Below are 13,116 nucleotides of genomic sequence, written 5' to 3' on the forward strand. Positions count from 1 at the left end.
CTTTTTCTTTTCATTGTTTCATTCCATGCAAAACATCTTCAATCTGTAAGAATTCATCATGCCATGAATATACCTTCCTGATAAATAATGTGAAGAGTGAGTTAACTTGTGTTAATGTTTCACATTGTGTATTCTTTTATTATTTGAATAATAAAATAAAGAAAATATACCAGGAACAAATTAGGTTTTAAAAACAACATTATCAATATATGTCAAGGCCATGCTTGGATAGTGCATATTAACTTGACTGCGGAAAACAACAGGAAACAAAGGAAACATGTACATATAAGAATGTAGAAAAAAATATATAAACACATTGTGTATATAAATTGCACTTGTATTTGAAGTGCAACCAGTGCAGATGCAGTCTAGACTGAAGACGTGTTATCAAAGTGTGTTTTTTTAACAAACATTGTACGTATTAAACGTGTCGCAACGTTTCAAGACCGACTCGTCTCTTTGTCAAGCTATGGTAGTCATTGAAGAAATGTTTCAAGACCGACTGGTCCCTTTGTCAAGCTAAGGCAGTCATTGAAGAAATGTTTCAAGTCCGACAGGTCCCTTTGTCAAGCTGAGGCAGTCACTGTTGCAACGTTTCAAGACCGACTCGTCCCTTTGTCAAGCTAAGGCAGTCACTGTCGCAACGTTTCAAGACCGACTCGTCCATTTGTCAAGCTAAGGCTGTCACTGTTGCAACGTTTCAATACCGAATGGTCCCTTTGTCAATCTATGACTGCCTTAGCTTGACAAATGGACCAGTCGGTCTTGTACGTTGCGACACGTTTAATAAGTACATTTCTTATGTAGAAAGTAACACTTTTACACATGTTTCCAAACTGAGGAATCTTATTGAAGATAAAGACGTTTTGTTCCACAACGTATAGAAGGCGAACTTGAAACAGTCATATATTGTAGCACCAACACAGCGTGAACTCACAAGGATAAAATGTACTACTGTGTGAACACCATAGCGCCAACTGACATGGGCATAGCAACAACATTATATGTCAACATGATATCTCTGCATCAGCACATAAGGAATGATATACTACTAAAAAACACCAGGACAAAACAAGTACTTATGAGTCAGCTTGCAATGATACAATACCATCATGTCAGTTCAAAAGAAAAAAGAAAAAAACATAATTTGATAAGCTCACATGGACAGAATCACACCAATGTCAATATCCTAGGACTAAATCACACGATACTGTCACCCCACAATTACAAAATATACAACAGTTTCAATCATAGGGACAAATATTGTACCAAGACAAAAAATGGTAACACAGGAACAGGGGATATGTTTAAAAAGAAAGTCCGGACGAATTTCCATTACATATCCTGTTTGAATGTCAGGAACTTTCTGAGCCACATTCGATACCAACAGCGATGTATCCTTGTCAACAATTCTAACTAAACTGTCTGAAGGATCCCCGTACCACTGCCAAACCTGTAACTAAGTGTTAAACGTTTCCCCCCGGTATGACTATAGCTTTGATAAATCATTTCTGGAAAGAAAATTATACATTGCGGGATTTGTGTAAGAAATAATAAACATGAAATAAACAAAAGCGATTGTGTTTGGAGTGGGAAGAAAATCAGCAGGGCTAGACCGAGGCTCGAATCATTGACTTCAGATTATTATACTATAGCTCTAACAGATTGAGCAACTCGGTCAGCAGAAGTGTCCTGGTCTTACTGTGCTACAGTTTTACAGTGCTACACTAGTATGTAAACGGAGGTTAAAGGGTGTTACTGTATATAGCAAAAATCACAGGCGGACAGGGATCCTGAAGACTTAAAGAACATGATTTGTTGAAACGGAAGTTTAATTTAGTCTGGTCATGATGCCTATTGTGATATTTGAAAGCGAGGAGTCAAACCTTTTGTTTAGAAACCTTGTTGTACGTACTCTATTGTTCAGCAATGACAACAGGCAAATACTGTTGTGACATCGAAACCGAAATTTGAACTTAAGAGTAAGATTTTTCGTAGAAAAATAATCATACATATGACACTCCAGTTTTCTTGTAACTGCGGAAAATGACAGGAAAGACAGGTAATGCGTATAATCTAGAGTACACTACGTGTGAATAATAAATATGCACGTTAATAAGTACACCAAGACTGTTCGTGTATTGCTCTTAAGGTGAAGGTAGTACAGTCAGTGTATGATATGATGTATGATACAGTCTGAACGGCCAATTTTCATACAAGTATATACAGTAGAATGCTAGAATATAATTGTACCGATGTGGTATGATTCTGTTTGTTTACGGTAGATAGTAAGCAGGAGAATGGTATGAGAGATATTGACGTAAATATCTAGCGCTAGTGTAGAGCTACAATATACATAAAACTACAACTATAGCAGCCTGCTGAGCAGATCAATTTTCTTTAACAAATGTCCCCTATGCAGAAAAGAAAGACACTGATCGGTTCCTCATTTTCTACATGTACTTCCTATGATCATGCAGTTGGTTAAAGCAGGGGAAATTAGTTCTTTCTTTGTCCTGGACCCTGGTCTGTCACAAGGATAGTTAATGTTTGGTTTGGTTTGGTTTGTTTTATATTTCGTAAAACGTTCTATTTATATCTAAGGCCATTTAAAGACGTGCCTACATGTGCGAAATGCATGCGTGTTAGTATGTATGTATGATGGATGTGGTACATGTACGTTGGTGTATTTGCCTTCTTGCGATAGCACAGATCTGATGCCGATTTCATAGTGCTACCCCACTGAAAAGCTATGCTGAAGGCACCCAGTACTACATTCCGCCAGGTCACACTATACTGACAACAGGATAACCAAAAAATGTTGAACGTTAAGCAGGAAACAACAGCTAGCATTTAAAGAGAAAACGGTATATATAGACTAAATATTGCTACAGACAGGAGGTTCATACGACATGGCTTGTTGATTAAATAACTAATAGAAATGTTTGTATAGTGACTGATATTGGATGGTTAAAAATTAAACACCGTTGAGTGTCATCCTACCTCCACAATGGCATCCTAGTATCCTTTGTTTGATTTTAAGGCTGGCAGTAGCCGAGTTGTGACAATGTGGAGTGATTTCCTGCAAATTTATTTTTGTTACAATTTAAAGAATGAAAACAATTCGTTAAAACCTGGATTTTGGCAGGAACGTTACTCGATTATTTGATAGAGATTAAATTAATATTTCTCTGACAAGTTACTGACAAGTGATAGCCCGGCCGATTAATAGTTGTGTCACTCACTCTGGCCTTAACATGACAACTCAGTCAGCAGTGGGAAGTGTTGGTAGCACCGAACAAATGCGGAAGCGATGTTCATTGACTTTTCACTTCAGAAACATTACACATCAAACTAGGAAACAGGGCATTTCGGAATTCCAGGAAGATATACTCGTAACATATAAAGCTGTTGTCAGTGTTTTCTTGGAATGATGTCTAATAAAATACACATTTTACTAATAAATATTTAAAATTAACCTGTAAGTGCTCCTGAAATCTTTTACATTCCTATACATGTGTTTATAGGGCTTTAATGCCACCCCCTCCCTTCTGTTGTAACAGCAGTTTAGACCAATATGCATTTCCACCTTTTTGGACCAAAGCATCGCCGATGAGTCCATAAAGGTTGAAACAGCTGCTTGACGCAGTAAAATTATTATTTGCATGCTATATCCATTACCAAATCTCATAGGGGTTCAATCAAATCTGTGTGTCTCTCTTTCATCTTTTAAGAAACAAAATTATTCTCGAGACTTCGATATTATAAGATATTATAATTAAAGCTGTTATACTAGAGGATGGTCACAATGGTGTTCTTGTATGCTACGCTTTTGATAATTATCATGCTTATACACTGGTTTTTTAAACTGCAACCCTAGCCCTGATTATTAAACAATGCCGTTTTTTCTTGGGAAATAAATCACATTGGTAAAACACTTATGCATTTATCAGCAATACTTCATTGTTTGTGCATAAAGTAAAACGTTGATATTACCCATGTATTTAATTGAATATCGCGAGAGGGGTGATGTGTGCTAGGTGTCCCAAAATAATGGGAAAATGCCGAGATTGAGAATATATCTAACATGGATCTACTCCGATACAATGTCGTGACGATAAGATTTGTAGCTCCTGTTTTTCTCACGTTCTGATGTTGTCCATTATGGGTATCTGTTGACGTAAAAATGTCTTTATATGATTCTGAGAAAGCGATATTGACAGTGACGTAGTCGATGTCAATATTGCTTTCATGTAAATAAAATCATGCATTCACTGAAATTTAAGTCGTTCATTAAACAATATTAGACATAACATTATGATTACTGTGCAATGGAATGTAAGTCGAATTGTAAAGAAAACGGCATTGCATTTGGCAACTAAATAGACTCGCCTCTTGTCTCTTGACTATTTAATTATTTTGTAAAAAAAGTAAACTCTTATCATTTTGATCACTTGGATATGAGACTCAAGGAAGGAGATGCAATGTAAGCTAGTAGTAAAATGCAGTCGGAGAAATTCTTTATAAAACAAGTAACGTCACAAATAGAATATTTACCTACTATTTCCGAAAATAGTTATATCAATTACCATCACTTATCATTAACTTCCTCGTGACCATGAGCAAAACAAGGAAGGATGTAGGAAAATTCGTGGATGTAAATAAAAAACGAAAAAGATACATGATGGCAGGCTACTGTTTTTCTACCGCTTACGCCTCATGTTAATCCCCGAACTTCCGGCTAGATACTTTAAGAATTGACTTGTTTTCACAAATAACGCCACCTGCTGACAGAAGAATGCAGCACGCGATACGAATTAATACTTAATTAAATATGTGCTTTTTTGATTGCCCCTTATTAGCTTTCTCAAGAAGAATATATTACTGACGGCATTCATTACATTAATCTTAAATTAGGGACACGTGTGAAATTGCCGGAATCATTTTGTTGACCTTGTATGTTTAATAAGGACCTAATGTATGTGTGTCTGTGTTAAGTGTGTATCCGGTACACGTGTGGCTGACCCCAGCATTACCACTCTACAAGTCACGCAAGCTGATGTAGAATTCTGATAGCCTCTCAGCTGGATTTACACCGTGTGTCTTCTACATGTTTTCTCGTGACGTTGCTGGAATACATACAAGTACCATGTGGTAATTATTATATAAGGCGGTGTAAATCAACCGTAGTCGACAGAAGATAGTGCATTCTAAATACGGAACGAGTGATGCATGATCTTACAACTTAGTGAGATAATCCATGTAAACGAAAGTGTAGGAAGTCGACAACGTAAAATGTAATTCGCATAGCTAAAAACAAAACTGAAAAATATTTCATGAAAAGTTTCAAAAGACTCCTGACTTCTGAAAACATGAGTAAACACCTTTTAACGTGGAGATCAGCCTTAGGAAATATTTCACGTATACCAAAGTGCATAATTTAAACCTACTAGCGTGACATATTTTGACACAGACGTGGCACCTTTAACAGGAGTATTGAACCATGCAGCAGTATCTATTTATAGATATGTAGAGGAAACGGGAATCTCGAACCGGTCCATATAGATAGTTTTAAACCACCAAGGATCTATCTTTGGGATCATTCCGACGACCAGCGCTTGAGATAATAGCTACTGGGAGAGTCCGGCACCACCGACGCACTACCTGGATAGCTCGCTACGGTACGAATCTGTACATGGTACTGTTTGCAATCTTAGACGATATTCAGGACCATCAGCGTGTCTAACGGGTTTTGCTGTGATTTAGTAAAACACCTGGAATATTTTGGCTATACGTGCCTAGCGTTTAATGTTACAGCTCGTTACGTAGACATAGTGTGTGTATCGACCAGGACATATACAGTCAGTGTTAAGTTTATTCATAAGCCCGGAAGGTGTGAAAACATATTTATATATTCGATGAAATATAGTCGTCATGACGAGTTTCAGGCTAGACAGACCAACAGAGAATTAACTATTTTGTTTTGAGATCTTAGTAAAACATACGTATACACCGTCTCTCTCCCTGATTCAAACAATCACACTAATCGTAGCAAAATTCGTAACGTGTTAAGTATCTCAACTTGTTAGGAAAAGTTTGACCCCACAGGGATTTCAGATAAGGGTTTATGGATTTTGCGAGTAAACTAAATATAACAATACAGTGATTAACTATTCCCTGTAATCATACAAGCCAAACATGATATTTTTGTTATCGAGATTATACATTAATATATAATAATAAGATAATAAAATGATATAACTTATAATATAAATATAATATATCTGTATAGTATTAGGTATTCGCATATAATTTTATGAATTTGTTTTATCTTAAAAAGAGATAGAATTAGTATTTTTCATACCCAATTCTACGAAACTCTTAAACAGAAAGTGTTGAGACAAAGGCGGCACTAATGCATACATTAAAAGCTTATAAAGCATTGCCTTAAAATTAAACTCTATTTAGATTTGATTTTAAATACAACAAGTGTAGGCTCAATTCGTTAAATCCCGAGTGTCTCTCACAACTAGCACAGCTTGACCCACGACCAGCATTTAATCCACTTGACAAGCAGACAGGAAGTTTGCCTCCACTTATAAATATATATCGTGCACACGTGTATACAATCTGTGATACACTAACCATTTATTTCTATGTTTACGTGTGAACGCTCTGAGGCGTAACAAATGGATTACATATCTTGTTCCGCATCATTGATCAACTAAATATATTTCAGGTTTACATTGATGAATTGATCTCAGTGTCGAAGGTTCACGTATTTACATTTGAGTACAACTGAAATTAACATAAAGTGACAGAGGGTGATTCATTTGTAACGTTAAAGCATCACAACATTCACAGTGTCGGTTAATGCATTTTGTGTCTATTTCATTATAGATCAATATGTCATTTCCCAGCGGTATCAAATTTGATATGAATTAACCCTTCCGCTAGGAATAACTGACCGTATAACGTGGATGCTATACCAGAACGAACGAAAACAAAGCAATGATTTATATATTTAGTTTCGTATTCCCCATGAACATTTATCACCGAAATATAATTGACCTTTTCTCATATATCAGTTTAAATCGGAAAAGTTCTTGATTTCGCAACCATATGTTGTTCGCGAGCGGTCTCGCGTGCATGTCTAAATAACAACCCCAGGGGATTATGAATCGGTTTTATTTAAATATTGCACAGAAATCTATGATTGTATTTTAATCCAACGAGGTATGTACGTGCATGGAATATAAGGCAGGTACTGGAAATAATAAGGTTATCGGTGTGTACGTAGAAATGTTAAATTCATAAAGTCAACGTATTTCAGGATATATGAGAACTTGGGAATTTTAATGTATCTATGTTTTAACGTTAATCTTTATTTTTCTTGAAATGCCATGAAGTTAAATGAAAAAATAATTATTTAACCTCGTTGGGTAAGGTTAATGAATTGCAAATTCGGGAATCAGAGTGGCTCATAGCACAGCTGTATCAGCTCAAAACGATACACAAGACAATTTCACGAACGTGGACTTGTACATATTTTCCCAAAGAGAAATAACACTAAAATAACGTTGAACATTGAACATCGATACCAAACATTATAACAGTCATCAACTGTCTATTTTTAGAATTTATAAAAAAATACGTTTTTCTAAATAAATTTGTTCCATACTGTGATATTTATTTAAGAGATATAACATTTTTATGTGAATAAAATCCTTATGGAGAGAGGATAATAATGGTTTGATATCAAACAAAAACAAATGATAAACTTCCTGATGATAATCACAAGAAATCTTATAACGCGCTTTTTAAGCAGACAGCGATATTATTGAGATACACTGAATAATAAATCCTCATTTATAATTCACCTGTAGACATTTGAGACGGAGAACCATACGGGAGTATTATGTTTATTGAAGACACTCAAAAGGATATAAACCTTTAAAACGATAATAACACGTCTGCTAGCTTTTCAATATGAAACCCTCTTGCACAATTTTCTAACGTATGTTTGCATTGTAAAAACCGCGAGCGCTTACTCAGTCCTAAAGAAGTTATCATTACCAGGGGAGAGTAAACATCTAGAGTCATGGACGATTGTCAGGGGAGGCTTAATCAGGCTACATTCAAGAATGTATAGATCGCCATGCAAATAATGATATTGAAAATGAAAACGGCCTTTCTCTGCTATCGTAATCCCGTTCAACACATATAACTGTGGTCCCCCAACATACTGTCCATATAAGCATATTATAAAACACATGGCAATGGTTTTTAATATTACCATGCTCTATAATCAGGTGTTTTTTTTTTTCGATATTTACTTCACCTCTGTAAATATTCAGTATTAGTAAGCAGCCTGGGATACACTGTCACCACTTTTCACGACATCTCCTTATGGTGTCAATTTAAATAACTAGTGATAGCGTTCATATCAGTAACACAAGTGTCCTAAGTGACGATAGCAGACCGGGTGATACACACGTACGATATGTTTACACTGCTTGGATAGGCTACATACGGGCATTATACATAGGAAAAAGGACCTGTGTCACGCCGGGGCGCGCGCACACGCTAACATTCAAACCGGAGTATGGTGGAGACGTGATCCGGACGAGTCTAGCTTTACTCGGATGTCGTTCATGATCATAAAACAATGGAAGTGTGATTTATTCGTGATTTGAAGCGTATTATCAGCTTAACACATTAACGTAAAGAGTCGGGAAGTCTGAAAGAAATTTTACACAACATGGAAACCCACAAAGCACTCGGGATATAATTTTGACACACGTGTATGGAGAAGTGGTTATCGACGAAAGGGAGTGTTAATATTTACCTTGTTTGGAAATACACAAGTTTGTAAACAAATACGAAAAGCCGGGGGAAGGTGCTAAACGCTGTTGGTTTATGTGAAATTCAGCAAAAAAATAATCCATGTGGGATATTGTCGAAAATATTGTTCGTTACTCAATGACGGTAAGGTACTCAATTTCTTACGATATATTATCTTCTTGAAGTCGTGACTCATTGTAAAAACATAGAACAGATACAAGAACAGTTTATAGAATTAATCAGAGCCAAGGATAAGGTTAATCAGTATTGATTTAAATTAATGACACGTTCTTTTAAAATTTGATGGCTAATTTGCATAACGTCTCGTGCTTTTGATTGACAGGCCTTTTCAGTGATATAGACATGTGTTAAATACATACATTAGTCGAGGACGATAATCATACTGATATTGAACAGATCGGACAGATCATTACTGTATGAACACGGAAGAAGTGACTGTATTAGTAAACTCGATATTGTGTTCTAGCGTTAAATACAGGAAGAAATGGAAAAATGCAAGTGAATTGATTCTTTCAATGGGAATTCGTATGAACCCCATATCTGATTTGCTGGTATTTGAACATAGTGATACCTAAACCCATCTAATATTGATGTATTATTTTTGATACAAATTTCCGATATTCTAGGTTTTAGACGTTATGATCTATTTCAAGTAAACACTCCTTCAATCTGTTTGAATAACACATTTTTTTATTATATTTGTTTTTATATATTTTGTTTCACAACTAATGCGTCCAGATTTTTAAAATTCTCCTTTTTTAGTTTTTGATATTACACTTGTAGCTGTAACATTACTAGCACGTTCCTGAACCTATTCCCATAGGAGTGGGTCTCCACAATATTGAATTATGCCAGTGTCGCACTTAAACCAGCAAAATTCGCTTTCATTTTGCTAGGTATAATAAAACTTGTATCTGATCAAGCTTACTACCTCAACTGGTGAAATAAACAGTAGGGCGATTGGAAAGACGTAATTGAGCTCAATCTATTTCATTACCCTACATTATTTTTTGTTGATTTGGACGACCGAACTTTGGGTTCCTTTTATCCACGTGGTATTTTTTTCATGACGTAACAATCTCTAATTTTGTTGATATTTCAACGACGACTGAACGGATACCATTAAGGTTATTTTACTATCAATACCTCAAATAGTTTTAACAGAAAGCAGTTTTACTGCATAGCCGAATTAATATACATGCGTTAAGCGAGGACCATTAAACAGATGTAAAACATGATGAGTCCGATTAAGTTTACTTAGCATACAACTAGCAATGTGTTGGTAAGTGACTGATATATTCCTCTTTGCCGCCATACCGTAAGGGAACCAGTGGCGTTGGTCGTTCTCCTCACTCTCGGCTGCGAATACCTGCGATTGTGATACTGGATATTCTGTGATCCTTTCTGGAGTCGGATTCGATAGAGGAAAATGTGTGTGAAAATGTTATAAAAAATGTCAATCAAATGAGTTTCATGATATAAAATTGTGAATGGTTACGGAGGAGGAATATTGAAGCGGAAATAGTTCGTTGCTGGAATTATTGCGTGATTTGTCACGTGCATTAGCAAGTATCATGGTGCCGTCTGTAGAATTCTGGTCACTTCCGGTGATGTTACAAATGATCGTGGTCATAATAGCGCTTCTTCCCAAAATAGAACTCAGTCAAATTGATGTGAAAATTGCGCTAATGGTGCCAGAGAACCATTCGTATTTCTCTCGCATGATGGTCGAGCCCGCAATAGAGGAGGCGATTGTAGAGGTCAGAAAAAGAGAGTTACTTCCCTTCCATAGATTAAACGTAACAAAATACAATACTCAATGCGACTCAGTTCGGGCCCCTGTAGCCGCCTTCCGGTTCATGGACGACGGTGGACATGCATTCTTCGGCCCCGTCTGTGATTATAGTCTTGCCGCAGTGGCTAGGTACGCTCCCGAATGGGGACTTCCGGTTATCTCCCCTGGGGGTCTTGCGCAAGATTTTTTAGACAAAAAAAACGAATACAAAACTTTAACGCGTATGGGAATGGCATTTGACTCCATGACACGATTCCTTCTTGCCGCCATTGCTCATTACCGGTGGCCGAAAATGAAACTTCTATACGACCCATATGGTCAAAGCGCAATTTCGGACAGATTCTGCTTCTTAGCCGGATCAGCAATTATTAAGGAAATTCAAACCGAAAGGACGGATATCAAAGGAGATTACACGCTGCTAACAACAGATCCGTCTACGTACGGAAAAGTTCTTCGGGAGGACGTCGGAGCCAAGTATTCAAGTAAGTAGAACGACACATACTGTAAATCGTAAATTATTGACGTCCGTTTTATTTTTCGCTCACGAAAGAGAGGGCGAATTCAACAATGTTCGAATTTCTGTCAGAGAAACTTTGCACTGCAGAGAAATTATCTCATAAAACACCGTCAGTGTTATTTGAAGTAAGGAGTAGGTTATGCTGGTACAATTTGTAGTAATGGCTATTATTGTGCTTGACGTGTTGGGTCTGGAGGTGTGATATGGCTATATGGCCCAATATCCAGCATGCTTAGAACATCATATCATTTTAACAAAATTGAAAACAAATTACGATAGGAATGTTATTGTTTATATTTCGCAAAATACATCATAAATGAAACACTGTTCAAGAAAGATCCATATACATTGTCCCGTTCCATTAGCGATTTAAAATCCTCTTGTGTCAGTATTTTAAAAAAAATTACGAGAAAAATAAATATTCGCTATAAGTGCACTAGCTGATTTTGTTTCTCAAAATTTAGCTTTTTTACCGATAAATTTACGTAGTTATTAAAACTCTATGGTAAAAGAAGTGAAATCTTCAACTGATATAAGTTTCATCATTCTAAAAAGCTACGTTGTGACATCAGATATTTTCGTGAGACCCAATTTTTGTGGTCCCCGACAAAACACCAATTTCTGGTAACATGGATTCGTAAATTACGAGTACCCATTCAAACGGAAAAAAAATGTATATATAGTTTCTTCATGAACCTATGAATTCGTGGATGAAGATTACCCATGAAGTCAACGAAATTAAAAACCAACGAGATTTAGTGACTTCTCAGAAAATGAAAATTGTCGTAAATGACTTGCCAAACTTATAATTCTTTCACGAGGGATATTTTCACAATTGCCACACACTTTGAATTTCTGTGGAGTCATCCCCTCACGGACTATCCAGGTCCATGTAAAACCTAGTAGCACAGATACTTTGGGTATTGTTCGAACGCGGATATACATTCAAGTTCAAGTTCAAGTTCAATTTGTTTATTTAAGTGTCACATATCACAATTACATTTATGTTCATTAATACATATAAAATACTTGTACAAAATATAAATCAATTCCATTGGTACATATAAAATACTTGCAGTTGGCTGTTTCCTAGAACTTAAAATAGTTTGTTTAACATAAAAAAACACCCACTTGTAATAGGGATCAATATCGACCTTAGATTATTGTGAGACTACCCTTCTTATTATCATTAACATGTAGGTTGCAGTGACTCAAAGTGCGCTACCCTAGGTTGGGGAGAGCCCTACCAGCGAAGACAGGTCGCTCTGCGCCACTGCAATCATACGATGTAACTTTAAAAAAAAAAAAAAAAAAAAAATTTATTTTATTTATCAGTTTAAAAAAAGGAATACCAGGTTAAAAGTAATTGTAAGGGCTTTTCGAAGTCCCATCTCAAAGGTACATTTACAACTTCAAAACACGATAGAGAAAAATAAACTTCAAACATTGATCAATGGCTTTAATATATTGAAGAATATTTCAAAGTTATGTCACCATTGTGTATGCTATAACTTCTAGGTAATCGCTGCTGTGCTTTAAGCCCTTAGTCATAGGACTTGTTTTGTTAAAACGCGGAGTTGCAAGTTCAGCAGGAAGTACTATGGGTATGTCTGAAACAGCCACTCCACAGTCGTATGGATATAGGAGGGCAAATTAATATTCGTTATAATACACTGTGGAGTGTAAACATATATCCAGAAATACTACAATACAATTAAATAAAACCATATAGTAGTGTATGAAACATAAATATTTTGCCAGTACAGTTATATCTACAATGATACAATAAAACAGCATTACAGGACTTCCATCGATATCAATATTTATAAATCACAGTTTTAATTATAAAACCATGGATATATACACGTGTCGCAATGGTCGTGTCTTTCTCAAGTAAACAAATATAGAAATATTACAAGTTCAAAAGTAACCTGTTTTA

The 13,116-nt window shown here is 36.0% G+C and overlaps 1 protein-coding gene across 1 annotated transcript in view; it reads left to right on the forward strand.

The window, feature by feature from the left end:
• The first annotated feature begins 8,341 nt into the window (after nucleotides 1-8,341).
• Nucleotides 8,342-13,116, forward strand: part of LOC110464603 (atrial natriuretic peptide receptor 1-like) — a 405,449-nt gene continuing 400,674 nt past the window's right edge. The window contains exon 1 of the mRNA XM_021519912.1: nucleotides 8,342-11,142. Coding sequence (XP_021375587.1) covers nucleotides 10,440-11,142 — 703 coding nt within the window. The 5' untranslated portion in view covers nucleotides 8,342-10,439. The remainder of the gene's footprint in view (nucleotides 11,143-13,116) is intronic.

The sequence above is a fragment of the Mizuhopecten yessoensis genome, unplaced genomic scaffold (genome assembly GCF_002113885.1).
Source record: "Mizuhopecten yessoensis strain PY_sf001 unplaced genomic scaffold, ASM211388v2 scaffold11013, whole genome shotgun sequence".
Lineage (NCBI taxonomy): Eukaryota > Metazoa > Mollusca > Bivalvia > Pectinida > Pectinidae > Mizuhopecten > Mizuhopecten yessoensis.